Here is a 24,841-nt window from a genome sequence, read left to right on the forward strand (position 1 = left end):
TACCATGGCGCTATCCCTGTTAATATTTATCAGCTGCTCGTGGTGATGAACACTCCAGATGGGTGGTTTCTCAGGTGCATGCATGATTCAAAGCCATTGCCAACAATCTTTAAAAAAATTAACCAGACTGCATCCCCCTGAAAATTACTACGTAAGTGTTGGCTAAACACATGCGACACTGCAGGAGATCTGATCGGCAGTGAATGAGTTACTGCGGCAACTTGATGTTGTGCACAAACTGAACATCTTTCTGTAGTTTGCCTGTTGGATGTGGGCACTGGTATTTGTGATCAACATGAATTATTTGGCCAGTATACTGGCTGACTGCTCACAGATATACTATATATTTTCTGATATGCATCGATATAAAAGTTTGTTGAAAAATCAACTTGTTTTCAATAATCTCCACGTGTAAGTAGAGTATGGTTTGGGTAAAGTTGGCGATCAAGGATCAAAGAATGCAATGAAAGCAAAATCCATTTAAATACAGATTATCCTGTTTTTTATTGGAGGAACACGTTTTTCACCTCATGAGGTTGGCGTGAATCCCGAGGAGGTAAATACTTTGGTATTGATTATGTGGAAATGCATGATGTGATATTTATGAGGAAAAATTCCTTTAATGCCAAGTAGAGATCACAGACTCCCACAGCCCTCCTGGAGCTAAGTGCTGCATTATAGAACCTGGTTGTGCTGCAGGGTATTTTGCACTTCATCATTAGCAAATCCATTTAATTCAAACCTTCTTTTTAGTTTTGCCTTCAGACAGCTTACACTGGTTGCCAAAGAGACCGCATTCATTTCCTTTTCCCATCAAAAACATACGCCTGTGACTTTCTTCTCTGCATCACACCCTCGCTGTTTCATCTCCCCACCCCCTGAATTCCTTGGGATAGCCCCGACATACCTGAGCTCGTCTCGACAAGCGAGCAAACCTCAGCACACATTACCTGCATCGCTCTGCGGGCAAACAGAGAGTCATCCAGGCAGGGATAAAAGGCCCAAATCAAGCCCAGTCTGCAACAGGAAGGGTATTATGATTATGGGGGTGACACGGGGCAGAGGACTGGCTGTAAAGTGAGACTACGCTCAGTCCTCTTTTGAGTAAACTGAAACTCAAATTAAACTTCAATACAAGCAAACTTTGAATAAGACAAGCCACCATTCCTACTTTGGCAGCACTCACATTTAATCAAAGACAAATTGTTGAAGCAGCAGTTTATTTAAATACTTGACAGCAGCTGTCTGTTTATCTCAGTTTGTCACTTAAGTACACATTAATTAATCTCCCTCGAATGCTGCGCTGTCAGTGTTCTGGTGGCATGCTGCTGGTTTGTATCAGACACAGCAAAACATATCGGTTCAGCCTCTGGGTATAGTAACGTAATTGGTATTTGCCCTGCGGTAAAATACATTTTTATGTTCATGGGAAGATTTTTATTTGTTTATTTATTTTGCTCCATAAGGTGTTTATCATCTCCTGCATGGTGCAGAAACCACTCTTTTACTGATTCTAAATCAATTCTTACTGGGGAATGTACGTGGTTTGAAAAAGTCGTTATATATATTTTCCCTCTGCAACAGAATATTTGATGAGCTTTCAGCTGAAGTAGCTAATTAGAGCTCAAGTGGACTGCTTTAAATTGACCCGATCACCACTTATCTTAGATCTACTCTATTCAAAGTAAAGTCCTAATCAGACTTGATTTTCTACTAAGACTCTGTGACTACAATCATCATCAGAAACAACTATATTTTTAATCAAAGTCTATTAATGTTTGACATTTCATCAAACATACTTGTTAGCGACCTTTATGGGAAAGAGTTCAAAAGCAGAAACTGAAAAGGTGAACGTACCAAAACCAGCAGTTGTTTGAGAAGCCACTCGAGGCTGGCTCCCCCAATGAAAGTATACAAGTTAGGCAAAGCCAAGACGGAAGTGCAGTAAATCTAATGAGGTTTTTCAGAAATCTGACGTTAGCTTGTCTGCCATTTTTATGTGTGACAACCACGGTGGAAATGCAGGGTCAAGTGAATAAAGCCTCTGGCACTCAGGAGACCTGTCTGCAACCATTCGGCAACCACTAGTCTCAAGAGAAGAGTGGTTGTTGGGAGTCAAAAGGAAAAAGGACTGCTAAAACAGGATAGGATATTGCCACTGTTTAAATGGCGAGTGGTGAAACCGTGACGAGGAGCCGGAAAGTAAAAGTTGTGCCTCAGTGCTGCAGCCAACAGCAGGTTTTCACAAACAAATACCTGATTTCCACTCTCCTCTCAAGGCTTCAAAATGGTAAAAATACACTTCAGAAATTGATCTGTGACGTCACGGTAGCTGCATCCATTGGTTAATTCAAACTATGCTAACCAAGCTTCGTATAACCCTGCTTGCATCCCTAAATGTTTCTTTTCATTCTGTAATCTTCGTGTTAATAGGTTAAAATTGTGACCTAATAACTTGAAATTTCAAGTTATGTTACTCAAAGTACACCAAAGTACAACACCAGGTAGTAATTGACACTGGAATGTTTAATACATGGGAATATTACATAGATTCACCCTAGAAGATACTTTTTTTAAACTTTATATAATACCACATATATTCTTGGAGTACAAACATACAGTATTGTTATTTGAGCACGAACGACCAATATAATAAGGTTTGAGTATCCTCCTAAGCTGAATATGTGTATATGCTGCGTGCTGTGTCTCTTCCATGTCCAAAAGTTTTTCTTTGTGCATAGTGGGAGACCGACGGCACCTGGGCCTGATACATGAGGGATCTGGGCTGATGCAGGCTGATAGATGGCACTCAGGCCGGCTGCAAAGCTGATGCATGAATCTGCAGGTCAGAGTGACCTGCTGAGGGGAAAACTCGAAAATACCGGATTTTCAGAACACATGACAAGGCAGACTACAGAGTGGAAATCTACAGAATGGATGACCTTGCTAGGCATCCCTCAATAACTAAAAGAGTCACCAAGAGCTGGTGTGGGTGTCTGTCTGTGACGATGTTCTTGTTGTTTTACCGCTTTACCCCCTGGAGGATGCTTTTTGTCTATTTTTGTCCTTTTGTGTATCTATCACCATTGGTCGGAGTTTCTAGTCACTTAGTAATAACCTGAAATTTTGAGAGACTAATTCAAAATTTTGACTTAGGTTTGTCTGGCATTCTTTAAATAAGCTTCCATAAACAATGTTCACTTAGACACAATAAGATCAACATGGGCTTCAACGCGGAAATCAATGTGGTGACATGACTGTTACTACAGATACGTGTTTAGAAAAGAAAGCAAACACAGCCACAGTCAAAAGAGAAAAAATAAAACAAAACAGGCTATTTCTCAAAGCATAGCTCGACACCATTCTTTATACTGAATACATGAGATGTGTGCTTAAAGTGGCTGGAGGGCTGTTTTCCCTTCAGACTTTACGCTTGGCTAAGCTCATCCCAGATAGATTTTTTAAACTCATTCCAGCCTAATCATTGTTCTCCATTATGAGCTCAATAAAATAATGACTGCAAAAATAAATTAATACGTTTTTGGACCGTGCTGCAATGAAAACCACAATTACATAAATACAGGAAAAAAGGAAGTTATAGGACCTTTATTCACCTTTAAAAAAAGCTTTTCCAAGTGAATTTTTAAATTTGTAAATAAACCAGCCAATGTAAGTCTCTTAATATTAAAAAACACTGGCCTGGCCAAAATAAGGAACCAATCTGACTCCTATATACCCACAAATACACTTGCTTAGCACAATGCTAACAATAAGAATACACACATTACGCTTAAGATGAACATCAAAGCTCCGAAAACTTCATCAGAACAAGTAATAATCACATGGACCACAAAAATCTAGCAATGTCCAGGAAAACTGTTACAAACATACCGTGCAAACACACAGGCACCCACACATGCATGCGCACACACAAACCCGCTCTTGTCCCCTTGAGGCCATCATTAGGTGGATCAAGGTCACCAGACACACGATTAACAAGATCAGGTTAATGCATTTCATAAATACATGCACCAGTTATTAAAATTAGATGTAGATTATAAGCCTTTATTAATCTAAACCATGCAAGCACACACACACATACACACACACATGCACGCACAGACAAAGGTGGGAGACATTTGATGTTACTCATACAGACATAACACCCTGAGGTTGTAGGTTACTCTAAATGGAACATACATAGAGGATAATCTTGTGTCTTTCTAGCACACACACACACACACACACACACACACACACACACACACACACACACACACACACACACACACACACACACACACACACACACACACAACTGCTTACAAAGCTATTATAGCATTTCTGTGAAAACATCACACTGCAGCCCTAAACCGACTCTGTAATCGTATCTTTAATCATAATTAAGCACCTAGATGAACTTTGCTGAGCTGGTTAAAAGTTGTTTAGTGTGCACTTTCTTTAATTTTACCTAATTAAAAGACCATTTTTTTGCACCGTGACAAAAATATCCATTTTGCTTTACTTGAAAAACTCATGAGATGCTTCCAATATTCGAGACCGTGGAGGCATCTAGCAGGTTAAATGAGACGTGTAAATCTAATTACGCCCTCGGCCACGGCAAACGTACTCCATCACGTAACCTGCACCAACACTGCACAATAATATTTCTCTGAGGTCAGGCAGAATGCGCTCGAGCTGAATCAGCACACTATAAACCATAACTAAAGTATCTCAGATGACTAGTTTCCAGATGTGAGCCTATACGTCAGACTGTTTCAGCTGCTGAAGGAGTAAAATATGACAGCGCTCCTAGGGTGGTGCATCACAGCTGCCTGTTCAAAACAAAAACAAAACAATAAGTCTGAAAGTAGCCGTTCTTGATAAATCAGTTTGCAATCTCTTTTGTAAAATGTGTCTAAAAAGAAGAAGTTTGATGATCAGACAAAGTACAAACAGCGCTGCACACGTTTGGCTCAGGAGCCCCACCAGTCTGCTCAGTGTTTGTTTTCTTGTTTCTCAGTGCTCACACTTCATATCTCTGCTCTCCTTTCACCTCAACCAGTCTAGGCAGCTGTGGCCCGTGCTGAGTCTGGTCCTGTCTGGGATTTCCTTCTAATAAAAACCAAGCTTTTCCTCCCACCTGTAGCCAAGTGCTTGCTCAACAGGGAGGATTGTCGGATGTCTATAAGAGGCAGGTTTTGTTATGATTGCTTCTATCCTTAAAAAGACATGAAATGAACTCAAACTTGTAAACTGACATACATTTCTGGGCTGAACTTTAAACCATCAGCAGTTTTGATGCTCTCATTTTCAGTTTGGACTGGCCTCCTCTAGAGGACGATCTGATATCCTCGTGTTGGTGTTGTTCCCAGACCATCATGAAAATGTTGTTCCAGGTTCAACATTGCAAGTGACCAATCACATTGTTGTGACGTTATTCTTTTGCGCGCCAAGCCATTCGTGCATTTATGAAATTCCAATGTTGCAAGGACAATATCAATTCTGCTTACTGTTTATTAAAGGGTTAGGGTCAGGGTCAGGGTCCGTTGATCAGCGGACAGAGGCGGTTTCACGCAGCTTTAGTACAGTTTTTTGTTTTACGACGGTTTTTCCCGAAGTCGCAAAAGTATGACGTCACAACATTCTGATTGGTCACTTGCAATGTTGATCCTGGAACAACATTTAGTATGATGATCTGGGAACAACACCAACACGAGGATATCAGATCAACCTCCTCTAGAGGCCTCCTCCAACATCCAAGGAAAAGCTTTAAATGTCGTGCTAGAAACCTGGAGAACTGCTCCTGAAGATTGGCAGAAGTCAGGTGGTGTTCCCATATAATGACTTTCAAGCATGTAAGAATTATACAATGCATTTGCCTTATAACCTGCATTTCTATCTATGTTTGCATGCTTCAATAAATCGTTGCAGCTATTTTCCAGTTTCCTAGCAAAACATAAAGAAATAAAGGCTATCTCAAGACCTTTGTGCAGTGTGCGTATGGTTGCACAACACTTAATGAACTGCAACCCATTAAACTATCAATATTCCAAAGTAGTAATAACAACATTTGACAACCCTTATGAGTTAATGAGGATAGTAATTATACAAATATTTCAACAGGTTCAGATAAGTCCAAGAACAACAAAAAAATAACCTCATCCTATCAGTGAGTCATCTTCTCATGCAGTGTGTGTTCTCAGGAACGAATGAATGCTGGCACAGACTCTCTCATTATTTCTATCATAACAAGACAGCAACAAGCAGACTGACAACTTTTCCACCTCCCTGTTGCAGCAACTGTACAAACCATGAAAGGGCGCACTAGCTGAAACAATCCCGCTCCGTATACAGCTTCTCTTCATTTATCTGCCAGCAGCCAGCTTTAAAGTTGTACCTCTGTATGTCAGTGCATATTAACTTGCTAAAATAACTGTCTCACATTAGGGCCTGCATCATCTTGTGTCAGTGTTACAGTATTTGTCTACACAGTGAGACTAGAGGCAGCATCACCCTGCATGCAGATGCTTAGCTGAATGGATCTAGCAACCGAGTCGGGTGACATAACATAAACATGGGGCAATATTAATGAGAAACTATTTATAGCAATGTAATTTTTCATAATGATAAATATCAGCTTCAGTTTAATTCTAAGCAAAACTCTCCTTGTCTGACACAGCTTTGAGAAATCAGACCACCTCCAAATCGCCAGTTTTTTGTCACTTCATTAAGCAACAATTTCCTGACCTTGTGCCGGCATCTGACTCTCCTCACTCCTTCTAACTTTCCTAACAGTCTTTCACTTCATCCTGCCTCCCTTTTAACTCTTCTCCTAAAATCTGTTTCTCCATCTCTCAATTTCACTGTCACTGCCTCCTTCCTTTCATTCTTGCATCGCTCCTTCCCTCCTTTCTTCCGTGTCTCCTGCTGAGATGAAAGTTAGTTATGGGAAATGACCTCGCGCTGAGTTAGTGCAGTAACAGCCTATCACGTTGTAACTAATGTGACCTCTGACCTCTGGATGCTTAACAACAGACCCGTGCGCATGGTACAGTGCTCACAAATAAGCAGGGCAAAAAAAAAAAAAGGAAATATATACACATTTTCTTTAGATCACTTTACAAATAAAATGTGAAATCGCTGTATAAGAAGCAGCATTTTTAACATACACACACTCTCACATGCCCCGAGTCTGCCCCAGCCCTGACATCACACACCACATCAAAGCAGCTTATTGCTGAGCAGTAAAAGTGGCACAGTGGTTAGAATTTATTCCCTTGAGTCAGACGTTTACTCGCTGCTTCCCTTTCTTAATGAGCCTCTTACAATAACCCTGTCACTTACTGAGCCAAATTACTGCTACCTAAATGAGGGGCTGATGGTACATCTGTGTGTGTGTGTACGCATGTGTGCATGTGTGTGTTTCCGTCACAGTCCCTTCACCATTTAAGGGCACCTGTATGTGATTTAACGTCCCACATGGCCTTCCTCCCAAAGTACGCTTTTACCTTTTTACTATCCAGTGAAAAGCCAAAGGAGGGCAGAGCAGGAGAGAACCACGAGCTGTAATGATGGAAGAGGAGAGAGAAGTAGAGGAGTGGCGAGGCAATAAAATAGAAATGAAAGGAGGAACGGGAGGACTGAGAAACCATCGACGGAGGCAGAAGCAGACACCGAGAGGGAGGAGGAAAAGAGTAAATTATGTGGCTGTAATCTCATTTTAAGAGTCTGATAAAGCTTCTCTGTGTGATTTTGTGATTTAACGTCATAACTGATAGACACTTAGTTACAAAATTACCAGTTCAAAGTGAAAGAGAGGTGGATGTTGTTTTTCCTGATGCTTGCGGATGCAATACACAGTATGGTGTTTACCATTGATTAGAGTGGGAAGATACTTCACACTGGCCGAGAACCAGTTGGAAGATCTGCTCCAAATAGCAACTGGAACCACTATTTTTACAGCAAAAGAATTGAAGTGATGTATAATACAAGTCCTGTTGTACACTCTGTTGCTGTTCAGTTTCTCATTAGCATTCTATTCAGTAGTGCAGTGATGCTAACCAACACAGCTAACGGACAAGGCTTAACAGCCTCAAAACTAATGGCTAGCTTTACAGTGGTGTGGCAGGGCGTGGTTCGTGGTGTGGCTGCAGGGGAGGCTGACACACCGGAGCTCCGTCGGCTCATGATGTCTCCCCTGTATTAAACGTGCTGGGACCTGAGGGGGTTGTTGTTGTTGTTGTGTGTGTAGCTGTCGGCTGAAAAGCTGCAGCCGAGTGTGTTGGAGTATACAGCAAGCGAATAAAGAAGTGCGCTGGAAAGTGCAAGTATGTGGTAGGGTCCGTCATTCGTGCCACAAGTGACTACAGTGTAGATAAAAGACGTGACATCATGTGCACATTGCTTGAGAGTTGTGATGCAATCACCATTTACACTATTCGCCAACCAGTCGGGGAATGCACATTTTCCCATGGTTCTAGATGTCACAGATCAGTCTCTGGGCCGAACTGACAGGAGACTGAATTAATGTGAATGAGATTAAATAAGCAACACAGAACAAAGTGATAGGTCACCATTTTTGAAATGTTACATACAAAACAGAAACTTTAGAAGAAAAATGTACAATTTTTAAGAACTCATCCAATTCCGGGTCACGAGGAGCGACAGTCTATCTAAGCTGTCATTGGGTGAAAGGTGGGGAACACCCTGAACAGGTCACCAGTCTATTCCAAGGAGAGAGACACAAAACCACTCTCATTGTCACAGCTACAATTAAAGTATCATTGATTAACCTAACAAGCATGCCTTTGGACTTTTGAACCCATGCAGGCACAGGGAGAACATGCAAACTCCACACAGATGCTCTTGCAGTGAGGAGACAACACTAACACTGTACTGCCTTGGGGTCTTGGTGTACAGCTGGTTTACTTCCAGCAGCTGAACAAGGATTAGAAGTGCTTCAACACACTTTAATGGTTTACTGGAAATGCTGGAATTTGGCTACTTAATCAACCACAATTCCATCTGCAACCTCTTCAGTAAAAGGAGACAAGTCACCGAGAAAAAGGATGTGCAAAAACTCACTGCAGCACCAGAACAAGAACCACGTTCTGACCCACGTTCAGGGTCTCTGTCCTCAGAGAGGGACAAGAAGATCTTGGAAGATCAGATCCCGGAGAGTGTTGTTAACACTGGAGAGTTAACATCTTGATGCTATGTAATCCATAGTGAAATCGATTACCTTAGTTTTTCATGTAACATAGTGCTAATTAGCAGTAAATACACCGTCCTGCTGAAGCCGATCAATTTTAATGAATATTAAAATCCAAGCCAAACCAAAATCTAAATTCTCACTTGATGGAAACTTGATGGAGACATGGTTGAGGATATACTGTTAGTATTCAAGCTTGGGGATGCATAAATGTCTGTATCAATTTTCATGACTACCCTCTGATCGCTATGGAGATATTACTTGAATCTGAATCAAAGTGGTGGACGGACAGTTTCATTCGGTGTCTAAAAATGAAATAATGTCAGATCTGCAGGCAAGTTACATTAGCATAAAGTGTCAGCACTTACAGTCATTGTTCGTCTTTTCTGCCTACTATGCTATAAGCAGTCAAAAGACGAAGAGAACAAGGAAAAAAAAGAAAAGGAAGGAAAGGAAGAAGAAAAAGATACAAAAAGAAGTTTTATTTGCCACAGGTAAATAAACTCCATATTTATTATCTTCAACAGAGAGACATGTTTAGGGAAAGATGAATGCTAATATGCTCTGACAATGTGCTTTAATTTAAATGAAAATGAAAAGGAGGGTTTTAAAAAAAAGACAAAAGAAAAACAGCTAAACAGAGTCAGAAAAAAAGAGAGGGTGGTGCAGGCCAACTCTAGTTTGGGAGCCTTTTCTTATTTTGTACAGCTAGTGAACTTAAAATATCCCACCACCCATAGTCCAGCTCGGTGTGCTGCTGCTCAGCATGTGTGTGTGTCAATGTGTGTGTTCACATGGCACCAGCACTGCTGCATAATGCCATAATTCTATGTCATTTCTTGGAGTAGTTAAAGGCTCTTAAGCTAACTACCACTTTTCTCCCCTTCACCCAGTCTGTGAAAAAATCCCAGCACGTGCCAAATGGTGTGTGCCACGATGCACAGAGTCAGCATCTTTCCATGTGAGTGTGCACATTTGTGCAAGTATGAGGATAACTCTGGGGAGGCAAAGATCACTTCAGCTACTGCAGCAACTGTTTCACTGAAACAAACCAAAAGGACACTTAGGTATCCCGAGCTGTAATGAGAGTTTCTCGGAATGTAAAGACGTCGAGAAGGGCAAGATTCAGAAAAATCCAGAAACAAATATGCAATGACTCAGTAAGTATGTGTGTGTTATTCCCTCAGTGGTCAGCGCTTCAGAAATCATGCTGTGAGCTAAGAACTGCTAACACACAGATTAACAGGCCAGGATTAGCAGGAGATTAGGCATCAGCCCCTAATCCAACAGCATGGCGTTGGCGGCGGCAGCGGTGATGATGGGAAGGTAGTGAAAGAGGTGGCAATATATTATTGTGCATGTTTGCATGCGCGCAAGTGTGGAAGCTGGTTAATAAGGGCACAATAGAGGCTGATTCCAGCGTCACTGTCATTTCTCAGCAGGGAACATCAAATCCCTGCGGTTGGGCCAACATTAGGTCGGTCGTTTCCAGGTCATGCCTCGAAATGAGGGAGAAGCTGACTGAGCGTGACGACCCCCCGATCGGTTTTGCACTTTCACATCACAGGAGTCAGATGTTCAAATAAAGCAATCTGCACTCAGTGTCGTCAACAAGCTCCTGTTAAATATGCACCATTTCGAATAGTTCATCCGGTGAGCATGGGGTTGGGGGTTAGCGTGACGGGTAGCGTGTCAAATAAACTGCTCCCCTCAATATGGTCTCTGACTTATTAAGGGCTCCTTATCACACTGATGTTTGTTCAGTTTGTTTTCATTAGCTTCTTGCTATGAAAAGTCTGCCAGTCATCATGATTGATAGCTGCTCTGAATCACAGAGACACCTGTTCAGGACCACAAGAGTGCGATTGGACTGTTGTGTTCATTAACCGTGCAGGTTATAGTTGTCTGTTTCAACCTACAAAACTTATGACTCAGGATGTTGAGTGATTCATCTGCTGATCAGAAGGTCGGTGGTTTGATCCCTGGCTCCTCCAACCTGCAATGTCCAAGTATCCCTTGGACAAGATACTGAACCCTTAGTCACCCCTCATGGAAGCTGAGTGTGTGAATATTAGGTTAACAAAGTGCACTGAGTAGAAAAGCACTATGTAACAACCAGCCCATTTATCAAAATGTGTTGTTCCTTTTCTTAAATAAGACAACTTCTGAAAGAAAAATATCTCCAACATGCTTCCTACAGAGTCCAGAACAGGAGACGTCATGCAGTCAACATTTAAAAATCTCTTTGCACTTTCAGTCACTGATAGCGTTTAAGTGAAAAGTTGGAAAAATGCAAAGCATCTGTTTAAATTTCACTGGGAGCACATCTTCTGCTCAGTAGTTTACTCACAGAAATTCATCATTATGTCTCCCACAGTGCCCATGGGCAAGGCTCTAAAGTGTTGCGCCGGAGCTGCTACACAAAACGAGGTACATTTCAAAATGTTATACGGGCACCCCTGTGTATCGTCAGAATATATAACGTACGCATGTTATGAGCCGAGGAGCCGCTTTTATGCAGTCCGCCACCTCTATCAAATAAACGTCTCCGTCCTTCCCACCAGCAAGCATGTAATAAACAGAAATGCCTTCAAATAACAATAAAAAATAACAGAAAATAACCTCCGAGCTGATACTCGGGAGGTTAAAATGATAAAAAAGTATGAGGATGTTCGGAGCGTGGCGAGGCTCAGAGAAGCAGGGAGACAGCAGGCGTGCACAGGGTTGGGATTTTCACAGCAACAAGTCTAATTATAGGCCTATGTTTATGCCTCATGTAGAAACACCAGGAAGAAACCCACTAATATACACAGCGATGGATATTTTAGATTTCACATTCTTTATTAACCAACCGCACCATTTTATCTCTGGGGGCTGACAAGCTGTTTTCATTGTGTGAGTGTATGTGTGTGGTAACTTTCAACAAACCGCCAACTTGCTCTTTCCACGAACCGCTGGTTTCTGGCGTGAATGCCGTACCGTAACTCTCATTGATTTTGACCTTTGAAATGCACTCGTCTGCCTTAAAATCAATCATTGTTTTTTACTCCAGTAACGTTATCAAAAAATGATCACGTCCTTAGTTGCTGTTGGAAACGGGTACCAGTCTGTCAGTTTTGCCTTCTGGATCCGTGACGGATAAACCTCCCATGGATACCCTGTCGCACTCAGTCAGATCCGCCTCTGATAATACTCTGCACCAGTGATCCTATCAGCATGGCTGGTGTGCGTACGTGGCTGTGACCTCTCTGTTAGGACACCGTGTGGTCAACAAAGACATCCTCTATTCAAGCTACTAAACTGATAAAACCCCACAGGGAGTCGGTAAAGTCTTCCCCTGTGACAGATTTGTCACTTCAGTAACTGCATAGTCACAGGTTTAAAGAGACAAATGCTAATTATTTTGAGTAGCATGTTATGTACCATGTTGTCATTTTTAAGTATGATATAGCTGTTCTTTCTTGGCCTCTTTTCTTTGTTGTAGTTTTGTTAACTTTATTTTTTTGGACATGCTTTATCAAAGACACGGTAATCTGAGGTCACAGGTCTTGATCTTCATCAGGCTCAGACTCAGACTCCTGCACGCAGCCAACAGTGATGTCATTACTGCTGGCGAGCAGAGTAGGCGGTGTTGAAAGAGGAAGCTGACTGCAGAAACCTGTGTTTGATTGACAGCTTCCAAAAATCGCTTTTGTATTTTGTCAGCAGCAGCATCTATCACTTGGGAGAAGACTGCAGACTGTCATGTGTGCCTCTAACACACATATAAAAGGTTATGGTGATGTGTTAATGTCCCGGTTTGTGTGTACAATGATGATCTATCATAGCTTCACACCTCATGCATACATTAACACATTTTACTGTTTTTAATACAGTAAATTAACTAGAATAAAATGACGAACTTCATGACGAACTGAGGATTTCAGTCATACTGCACTCCCTCCTGTGCCCACAGCCTGACAAGAGCTGATTTTGTGTCCTCATAGATTCTGTATTTTTGCAACAAGAATCAAATAATAGATGCAATTTTAAGAATTGTTATCCAGGTAAGAATATTTCTGGATGAAACATTTCAGATATATACTTTTGTTCAAAGGTTTATTTGAGATTAATTTGACCATTTCTCTTTTCGCATTCACTAATAGCTCAGTCACAGTTGTAGCTGTAGTTGTAGATATATGGCAACCTGCTAGCAACAGTTGCCTGGTGAATGTCTGGCAAATGCTTGCAGTTGCACAAGTGGCCTGGTGGGAGGCAACCTGTCTGTAAACATCGGCAGTCTGGTTTTGAAATGACTGCCGTGACTCTCAGCCAGATTGGAGAAGCTTCCCAAATAACTTTCAGTTACTTTATAAATGCAGAAAGATTACCAGATTACATTGCAATCTATCTGAGTCAGGCTGCACGGATGCAACACATCTCTTTGCAAACTCGCCTATTACACTGCTATAAAAAGTAAAGCTTGCTGAGCAGAAATTTGCACTAATTATTTCACTATTTGTGGAGTAATATCTGAATTTCTCTTCTATGACGTTCTGGCTGGACTTTAAATGCTGTGTATTTAGACATTAACAGGTGCAGCAGGGTTTTTTTTTAATGATTTGTTGCATTTAATCGGCATATTATCGCAAAAGGATTGCATATAATTGCCAACTTGACTCCAATCAATCGCAACATCATAGCATTTTCACTACATTTTATTATTGTCTCGGTGCACCAAACTCACTAATGCAGTTCACGTCACTCGGTTACAATAATTTTGGTCATGCAGCTGTCTCATTTACTGTTTTCACTAGTGTGACTTTAGCATGATTGAAACAGATTTTCCTGTGGCCAGAAATGGAATAATGTATTAGTCACTTGGATTCAAAACATAATTAAAAAACAGTACTGTTACTGTAACTAATTACATTTTATCATCAAGATAACACAGCACTGACCCTGCAATATGAGCACCAACATACACTGACAGGAAGTTCTAGTTGAAGCTCCGTTTGAAAACGAGGCAGTTTTTCTTCTTGCTCTGCAGGAAATACTCGACTTCCAACAATTAATCCTCGTAAAACCTAATTAATAAGATGTTCCCAGTGGCAGCAGCTCTGCACCGGTGAGCCAGACTTTCAGTGTTTAGCGGAACAGAAAGCAGAGCGCTGTAATGCCTCAGCATACACTCCCTGATGTGTCTGTCTAAACGTAACCTGCTGAGGGGACTGTACTCGCGTCCTTCCCTGAAATCACAGTGTGTGATGCTTAATATGCAGAAGTGCGTGCCGAAATGCCGAGTGTGCACGCCAAGTCGGCAGATTGCTTCCACTCCTGCCGTCTTTATTCGCTGTCATGAGAAGTTTAAAAAATGGTTTGATCGAGTGTACTGTGGAGGCCTGGGAATGCACTGAAGTTATTTTATTTGTCTGTGTTGTTTTTATATTCTTTTTCTTTTTAGAAATAATCAGTTTCCTTCATTTAAATTCAGGCAGTGAACATAAAAAAACTACAGTTGGCTTTAATGAAAAAGAAAAATTGATAATAAAATTGTTTTCTGTGCTGAAGAAAAATTCAAATTCTTTTCAAATTGCTTGATTTGTCCGACTGACATTTTTAGAATTTAAAAGGAACTAATAGATGATCTTTGATTAGTTATCGCTCTCAACAACAAGATGAATAAGCATCAGTATAACATCCCCTTATGTACCGAAGATGCCTGTTATCCACACGAGCCAACTGCTGTAAATCACCATCCTGTCCACAGACATATATGTGTATATATGGAGCATATGCGTAAACAGCCTTGACTCATAAAGCAGCTGAGCAGACACCACATCCGACAAACAAGTCATCGTTTCATTTCGAAAACAGATGGATGCTCAACTCCTCAAGTGGAGGAGGGGAACATGAGAGCAGGGCTGGGAGGAGGAGGAGGAGGAGAATGTAAAAATAGCATCTGATAAGGAGGGGAGAAGTAACTGTTCAAGGGAGGGCAGAGAGAAGGAGGAGGAGAAGGAGAAGAGGTGTAAAGTGGAGCGTGGGGGAGAGAAACACAGAGGTTACCGAGAAGCAATCCTGATTTGTACCACCATTGATTTTAGGTGTAGAGAACAGTTTATGCTCTCACTCCTTCACAGTTTTTAAAAAAAAAAAAATCCTTTTACACACCACTCCTATAATATGTGATGATTGTAGTGGAATGCAGTGGATATTAGGGATAGAATGGGATGCAGACAGACGATCCACTGTGGCGACCCCTAAAGGGAGAAGCCGAAGGACAAAGAAGAGGGCTGAAATGAAGTGGAGCTTTATGACTGACTGCATTCAGCAGTTTACCAGAAAAAATGATCTTCTTGAGTCTTTACACATTATATACACGGCACCAGGCAAACATTTGGACACACTGCAATTTCACATCTTTTACAGAAAAGCTCTTAAAAATCTTTTTTATGTTACTGCATCAAGTCTGTGTCAGGTCTGGTTAACAAGTCTTGACTAAAGCTATTTCTACAACTCTAAAAATAGCTGTGTTTCTGTGTTTATTACATCAGAAAGCAGAACGGACCATCCATAAGCTTCTCCAAAACAAGAGAGCAGTAAATAACTTCACTTCTGAGAGTTGAGTCATAGTTTATAAGCTACTGTTTAATAACTGTCTGAAAGTGTCATTAATAAAGTGTGTATGGATGCGGTGCCATAGCTACAGAGAGGAGAGGGACTATCTAGTTCTAAGGAACAGCAAACATAATAGAAGAACTGAATTGACACAAACTGAAACTAATGGAATCACCTTGTGCATGTATCTGAACCAGCCAAGAGACATAATGTCTCCAGTGTGACCTGGTTGTACACCAGTGCCTCCTCCCAGTTGGACATGCCCAAAGCACTTCACCAAGGAAAGCAGTGTCATAAGCTCGCTGTACTCCCTCAAATACTCAAATACTTTGATCTCAGTCTTTTGGTCACCGGCCACTTGTGGCCACAGATGAGGGTGAGGACACGGACTGACTGGTAAATGGATAGCTTTGTTTTCAAGCTCAGCACTCTCTCTTTACCACAACAGGCCATTACAGCATCTACTTTACTGCAGATGCTGCACCAATCAATCTGTCAAATTCTCACTCCCTGGTTCCCTCACTTATGAACCCGTCCCAGGGGTACCTGAACTCTTCCACTTGAGGCAACAGCTCATCACCAACCCAGAGTGGACATTCCTCCATTTCAACTGAGAACCATGGCCTCAGCCTTGGTGCTAATTCTCATTCCAGCTCCTTCACACTTGGATGCAAACAGCCACAGCGTGAGCTGAAGGTTGCTGCTGGATGAAGCCAGCAGAACCAAAAAACTCCTGACGGCACCTTGAGAAGGGCGAGCCTCTCATCTCATCCACAGCACACTGCGTGTTTAACCTTAATAACATCCAAGCAAATATCAACACACAAGTGAACACGGCACTTGCTCAAGTTTTCAGTGACTTACTTCGTATTTTTTAAATATAAAACCAACAAACTATAGTAACCTTTTAAGTAATGATGTGCTCGGAGGCACCGCTCAGTTGCTACAGTAGTAATCCAGTTAGCATCAAACTAATGATAGCAGCAATGTACGTCAGCTGATGAACACTTCAACTTTTGCTCCTGGCACTGCCTCCTTATATTGAGAATATTACTCTTACTAAGGGAAAATCTGGGAGAGGGAGGGAGACGGGGGGGGGGGGGGGGGGGGGTTAACAAGCTAACGCTTTTCCTGTAGAGGTGCTTACTCATCCACCAAACAGTGTAGGCCTATTTTAAAAGCATTAAATATCAGGGCACCACAGAAGGATCAAATATGGAGCACAGGAGACTGCATCTGCATCAAACCAATTGTGACAACATTTCATTTTTTGTGAAGGGAGGATAACAGGAAGGGGAACCAAGTACGAGCCTCCCTCCTTTGCTCATCGTCCTCCTCGTCTGCTTTCACCCTCTTCAGTTGCTCCTCACCTCTCTCTCTCTCTCTCTCTCTCTCATGTCACTGCATCAGACATCATGAAAGATTCACAGCTCTGCTTTTAACAGCCAACCAAAGTCCTCTCTTTCCCTCACACACACACACACAAGTGCACAACCCCTGCACTCATACATCTAAAGCTGTCTACAAAAACATGGCACCGGGAAAACGACAGACACCAGGAGAGAGGCTAAGGAGGCAGAGAGAAGTTAGAGAGAAGCACTCAGAGCTTTGGTGCAGGTTTGTGCGAGTGCATGTATGTGTGCGCTGCGTATTTGGTGTTCCACATGGTGAAGTATGCTGTGAACGCCTGAGTGAGCATGTGATGTGTGACAGATGACAGACAGTATCAATTTCCTTCCTCAAGCACATTCGTAAACGCTCGTACACACAGCGGTTTCACAGATGCTGCGAGCAGAAAAAATACATAAGATTCACACCTGCTTACATTTCCAATGCAGTTTTCTCTAACTTTGTGGCACCGCACTATTATCACAGTTAATGTAAACTATAAAATATATAGAAAAAGCATTTATAGGTAGGAAGAATGGGAAAGCCATAATATATCAATATATTTAACCAGCCATAATGGTTAGAATGGGGAAGAGTAGCAGTTTTGCATATTGTAGTACTTTATGCAAAACTGACGAAACACCTTAAGCCAAATCCTTTGTAATACTGTAATATTGTATAGTTTGCATACTTTAATACTGCAGTGGCTGCACATGGTAGTAGTCTACACCTTCACCTAACAAGTGAAAGATCCCTGATTTTATTTATTATGCTGTGTTGCTGTACACAGTTTGTCTTTAAGTATTCTTTATATGATGGCAGGGATACAGCACCTGATCATTTTCCATCATCAACTAATCGATCAACAATGTTCTCTGTGAATAAATTAATCTGTAATCTAATCAAATGTCAGAGAAGATTAAAAACATCGATGTCATTTAGTACCTTGTGATTACACTTACTTATATAAATGACATTAGCAAATGATTAGCGGTGAGTTGCTGCATCACTCGCATAGACATGTTGACAATCAGGCAAGAAAACAAAAGCAAAAACTAAACTAGAACTTGAAATCTAAAAACTAACGGCTGTAAAATTGCTAGTATTGTACACACTGTAGGGTTGTCAAAAAAATCAATTCTCAGATAATAATCTATTTTTTTTTTCTAAAAATACAAAAAAATTACTGGGCAGTTATTATTTGCAACAGTCACGTGTTCGCCTCCTCCCCTCACCAACAGCTGCAGACATGAACGGTGACTGACGCTCAGTCATGTCAGCATGAGGTTAGCATGATGTTAGCATGATGTTACAACACTTTATGAGCACTACTAGAGGTCAATAAAGCTTCCTTTCCTAACCCCCCCCCCCCCCCGAAGTATATACAGCTATCATGAATGTTAATCTGGCCTGTGTACATCTTAATGCCTTTGAGCTGTTAGCAATTAGCAATTAAAAATACTGTTGTTATTTTTTCTGTCGATTTTTTGCTTTTCTTTTGTTCTTTTTTATCTTTATCCTGTAGTCTTGAAACTGAAATTGAACATCGGCTATTTTCCTGGGAATTCCAGTATCGTGACAACACTGATGCACACTGATATTTTTCCTGGTGGAAAGACCAGTCAGCTAAATAATATAGACAAGCTTCAGTATGAGACTGCATAATTTCTCTAATTGGTTTCATGAATTAAGCTCATATTCTTTAGCGACGGTATCAATGCAACCAAGCAGAGAATTAGTGCCGCCAGCTCCAATGGAAAGGATGAGAAATAATTACATTTTAAACAAATAGTGACGAAAGCTGGATTTAAAATAAAGAAACTAAAGCCTGGCACTGCACTCATCTGACTTCTGAGGTGTCCAAAAAAAGTTGAGACGCCATGTAAAATGTCCAGTTTTACTTAAATAAAACAAAATAATTGAAAACATTTTGTTTTCATTTTCACACACAAAGTTTTGAAATATGTTTGCTAGCTTCAGTCCTTGCACTACATTTTATTAGCATTTTGCACAGAGTACCAACACATAACTTTTCAGCTCCTCCCATATTGTCTTTCAAACATTCAAATAATGTAACAAATACTCAAAATGTAGGCCACACAAACCCACGCACACCGACACAAACGCATCAAAACTCAATACCTGTGAATTGCGCAGGTTATATACGCTGTATCTGTTTCTGTGTGTCACTTGATCACATGGGTGTGTGCTGCTCTGCGCAGACAAAGCATTTGTGAATGAAACTTGGTGTCTTCCTTGAAGAAGGTGTTGGTTTTCACTGACTTTTAAACACACACACATAGACAGATACACACACAGGCTATAGGATGAGCTGGCCTTTAACTATTGACCAGGTGAAGGATACATTGTATAACAAGAAGAGAAAAAAACGCTTGCAGGCAAAAACACAGACAGGCAGACATCAGGAAAGACGACTTCCATTCATATGGTGTAAAACCTAAAGGACAATGGATGTCAGCAGAGTCTAAGAGTCATTTTGGGTTTTCTTTTTTTAAATTCAGGGTAAAAATGTAAAGCATCTGTTCCTCGTGTTACACAGATTTTACTCTGGAACTATGATTTTCTCACATGTTTAATCCTGGAAAAAACATGATTATTTTCTGAATGTTTTCTAGATTTTAAATACAAACCTAGAGATCTAGAAAAAGCTACAAGCCACTACAATTTTTCATTCATTTCACTCATTGTTTTCACTTTGCATGGCTGCCCTGTGAAAGAGACTGGTTCTCAATGGGACTTCCTGGTTACATCAAGGTTGAACAAATAAATTGCACAATTTAAATCCTTCCATTCAGGGCTGACATTTTGGCTTTTTTCTTTGCATTCATTGTGAAAATTGGACTTCTTGCCATTTACGTTTGTGCTGGTTTGGAGAAATAGATGAAGCAGCTAAATACGCGTCATTCAATCGCAGGTTGGTGTTACTCACCTGTGAAAATCCATGTGAACGAGATTATGGGGAGAAAAAGCAAACAAAACTTTCATCTACACATCGATCCATCCATCTGTCTATTGTTGCGATTACCTTGATTGTGGCGAGTGATTTGTAGGGTTTTTCGCTCTAATATTAACAGAGTCTTTACCTAATGCCTTGAGGTGACTGTTTTTGTACATATTTAAACAACATATTTTCACAGGAAGAGAACTAACCTGAGTGACATTAGCCATCGACCACAACCAGCTGAGGGGGAGGGGAAAGCGAAGAAAAAAGGAGAGCATAGACAGACAAGGATGAACTATGCTTATGGAGTGATACAAGGGGAGCACAGAAGACATAGTTTATGCTCCCAGCAATCTGAGCCTATAGCAGCATAATTAAGGGGTGTTTCAGGGTCACCTCATCAAGCCCTACTTACAAATTTGCCACTAAATGTATGCAACATTGCAAAAGAGTCCAATGTACTAAACACTGAATTCAAAAATGTTCATTATCTTAGCGTAACTAACAAGAAACTTTTCTAATTAGACCGTAACAGAAAGTGAAGTTGATAGGAACATCATTTGCTCTCACTTTTGACCTGACGATGGCACTAAATCCTAAGTCTGGGGCTTCCCAGCGTTATTAAAACCCATCCTGTAGGGAACATGAATGTTGGCTAAAACATGCTGATATTCTCTGAATTCAGGTATGCTTCTGGTTCAGTTGGGTAGGTGCTGCTGTTAGTACTCGTTTCTGGGCACAAAACTCCATTTTATTTGCTGAATCTATGTACTAATATACTGATTTGTCACCCAGGGAAGTCTTCTAGCTGAATTACACTTCCCAAACATTGTTATGCTCTGCAGATAACGCTAACTGTGAACTGCTTATGATTAGCAACAGCTGGGTCTTGTCCCATATCATTAGGAAAGTGTTTGTTCATCCAGATGCGAGTCTGCTGCATGCGCAGGAAGGCCACAGGGCTTAGATATTTAGCTTGTTTACTGCCCTGAGAGATAATAAATACATTAGGAAGGCAAGTAAGGCTCAGTGTGCTAAATGACCAAATATTGCTTATGACGATCACGTTGTCGGTTTTCCTGGAGGACTTTTTTTTGTATAACTTCATTATGACCTGTATGGCGAGGGTTTGTCTGCATTACTGTAATGCATGCTTGAAAACCAATCCAGAGTGCAAACAATGAAACAAAGAGACAATATATTGTATCAAACATTTAACATTCCTAGTGTGCAGAAGAGGTATGGAAGTAAACAAAATGAATTTGTTGTGTTGTATCTACTGTGTTTTTCCAATAGACTGTATTAATGTTTTGTTCTCAGGTTGGACATCCTCCAGAGTGCGGAGGGCCAGATAATCTAAATTGACCCACCTAAGGTCCCTGAAATGAGAAGGACTGAAAAGCCCCTGTTGTGGGGAAATCTTCCCACATCTCTGTGCCCAACTGGTCGTCAGTTTTAATGAGTTCTGGGGAGGCAGAACTCTTGCGCAAATAACTAGAGCAGCTCAAGGTCCAAGAGACTGAAGCATTGTGTTCTTCATCTGTCAATAAAAGATGAGCTTTTAATGGAAGAGGAGGGAAAATGTCGTGTCGAGTCTCTTTCACAGTCTTCCACTAAACACAGACAGACCTTGAGTGACTCACTCACTGTCTCTGGTTGTGGGTTTTTCTCCCCCTTCTTTCCTTTTCTCTCTATTTTCACATTCTTTGCCTCACTGTTATCTATTTTCTGGTTTCTGTCTGATACACACACACACACACACACACACACACATCCAATATTAATAACTCAGCCGCCCATAAGTGTGCATTTCCACTGACACAACACAAAATGACCTTCAGATCGCAGACGCTGAGCACACAAACACACCTTGCTCTCCCCTCGCTTTCATCTCCTCTGCACGCTCGCTGCTGTCTGTCCATCTTTAGGTGAAATAAGGGAGGAGACAGAGGCCGACAGATGATTGCCTTAAAGGGGACAAGAGCTCAATTTCACTTTCCCCAAGGCCAAGACACTTTTAATCTGCATTTATGGTTTGCAGCAGCCAAAGAGACAAGATAGAGAGACTTTGATGTGTGCTGTCTGACTGACAGACGAGAGATCAGGCTAACTGATTACTTTCACTGCCTGGGTAATTCACTGATTGACTAAATGCATGATTGCCTGACTAGTTGGATGACTGACTGACACGATGAGAGTACAGGAATGAAACAAAAGAAGTAAAATGAGTGTAAACCACGTCTTCTTTTATTCAGCTCATCGGCAGCTTATGTTGTGCGATCGCTGAGCTGTAGCTAGAGCTGTGATTGGATATTGCCCCAGGCGAGCCTAAATTATTAGTTTATGCAAATTCCAGCATCTACTGGGTCTCACACACACACACACACACACACACACACACACACACACACACGCGCGCGCACACACGCGCACACACACTACACCTGCAGTCCATCCACAGCAAGGTGGACAATGAAAAATGCCCCGGGACACAAGTCTGCATCCGCCCCCTCTAGGTTATATTAACAGTTCTTCACACCTGGAGCACAAACACCAGCAAACACAAATATATAAAAACAATGAATAGATTGGAATGGCTCCACAAGACACATGGCTCACACCCACCTGCATTTCTGCCCTCAGCAGACAATGAGCATACCCTGAAGGACTGTAGACTGGGAAACACTGAGATGCTGAATGAGGGGGGTGTATAAGAGTGCACAGAGAGGCTGAACAGACGCACAATGAGGCACACGAACTGGGATGCAGCATAATAATAAACCCTCAGCAAAGCTGCCCTTTGGGAACATTTCTTTTTTTAAAAAGAAAAAGAAACCTTAAGCTGATTTATTAACATAGATGGAATTCCCATTCACGCAAACCACAATAAAGCACTCAATGTTTATGAATAAAAATGATCTAGCACAGACTATGTATAATGCAACAGAATGGCATCCTGAACAGCCGCTCAAGAATCCCACAAAATAAGGCAAGGCACGAGGGGGGTCATTTAAGAATTATGTCACAACATGCTGTAATAGTTGGAGCGATCTGAAATTTAAAAAAAAAATTATGATACAAAAACTTGACTTTATCGTTCCTGTGGAGGGCGTTAAGTGTTGTCCTCTTTGTTACCACCAAAACAATTCATGAATTTAAAAAACAACTACAAAAAACAAACAAAAAAAAACTCACCGGAGATCTCAGTCTGAGGAACCCTTTCCGAAGTGAACCCTTTCCCGGTGTAGAACTGCCGCAGGTCGGAGCAGCTTCTATCCGCCCCGGCCACCGGGCCCGGTGCGGCACACAGACTCACCAGCACACAGAGAAGCACCGGCAGACGCATCTTTGGAGGTGTAGTCCTTTTTCCTCACACGCAGAAAATCCCCGACAGTTTTTGGATTAGACTCTTATCCACAGTGTTTAGTTGCCTTTTCTCTTTTTTAATATTATGTTGGTTATTATTCTTCAGAGTTTGGGGGGAGGCGGGGGGGGTCTGCGAACAAACAAAAGCAACGTGTCCCGTTCAAACTCCACTCCTCTTAACTAAAACACACACATACACACTCACTCACTCTCACACACACAGCCACGGGAGAGGAGGAGGCGCCCGTGGCAGCCAGTCCGGGATGTTTGTGCGAGAGACGAGGGGCTGCGACGCGTGGGACTGTAGGTGTCAGATACACCGTGCTGCTCCTCCTCCACCTCCTCCCTCTGCTCGGTGCTGCTGGTTGTGAGCTGCAGAGATGCGAGAGACAAAAGAGAGAGAGATAGAGGAGGGGGGTGCGACAGAGTGAGCGAGCAAGGAGGGCAGGTGTCAAAGCCGGTGAAGCTCCGCGGTCTGACTGTGCAGCTTCATGATTATGGAAAAAGTGCAACAAAGATCAAAATCAAAAATCAAAAATGTTGCTCTGAATGCGGCTTTAGACAAGAGGAGACATGCCCGGTCCCTTTTCCAAGCTTTGGGACAATGAAATGTGTGTTGGTGGGACGGGAGTGTGCAGCAGTCCGTGCTGATGCTCTCTCTTTCTCTCTCTCTCGTTCCCTCTCTTTGTGTTGGGTTTTGTGCTGCACTAGCCGTGTGCAAAACAGTGCCACCTGCAGGTCTTTACAAAAAAAATATAGCACAGAAAACGTCTTCCAACAGCACACACTCGCTGGCCACTTTATTAGTTACCCGTGTTCAACTGATCCCTCGTGTGAATATCTGATCAGTGCGTTTAGACGCGCAGAGATGCTCAAGCTGAGTTGCTGAAGTTCAAACCCAGAATACGAATGGGGAAGAAATCTGACTGAAGTGACTTTGAATGTAGCACCAAACTGCTGATCTGTTGGGATTTTCCTGCACAGCCATCTGTAAGGTTTATAGGGAATGGCCTGAAAAGAGAAACTATAAAGTTAACGGAGACTCACCGGGTGAAACTGCTTTGTTGAATTCAAAGATCAGAGGAGACTGGTCAAACTGTTTCACAGTATCTCAATTAACTATTCTGTACAACCAAGATATGCAGAAGAGCACCTCTGAATGCACAGCACGTCAAAGAGTTCTTCTAGTATTTTTGTTGCATTACTCTTCAGGACAGAGAGCTCAGATGTTGCACATGAATATGCGAAGCCTCTAGGAGTTACAGCTTCTAATGCTTCTATTTAACACTGGAACCACTTTGGACATGACC

At 41.6% G+C, this 24,841-nt stretch overlaps 1 protein-coding gene across 1 annotated transcript in view; it reads right to left on the reverse strand.

Moving 5' to 3' along the window:
• Window positions 1-24,106, reverse strand: part of gpc1a (glypican 1a) — a 44,256-nt gene extending 20,150 nt beyond the window's left edge. Inside the window, exon 1 of the mRNA XM_085251726.1 lies at window positions 23,361-24,106. Within this exon, the coding sequence (XP_085107852.1) occupies window positions 23,361-23,511 (151 nt within the window). The 5' untranslated portion in view covers window positions 23,512-24,106. The remainder of the gene's footprint in view (window positions 1-23,360) is intronic.
• Between the last annotated feature and the right edge of the window lie 735 nt (window positions 24,107-24,841).

Source organism: Mchenga conophoros, linkage group LG17 (assembly GCF_057382185.1).
Source record: "Mchenga conophoros isolate Kocher_MC1m ecotype Shallow Benthic linkage group LG17, M_conophoros_male_GT1.1, whole genome shotgun sequence".
Lineage (NCBI taxonomy): Eukaryota > Metazoa > Chordata > Actinopteri > Cichliformes > Cichlidae > Mchenga > Mchenga conophoros.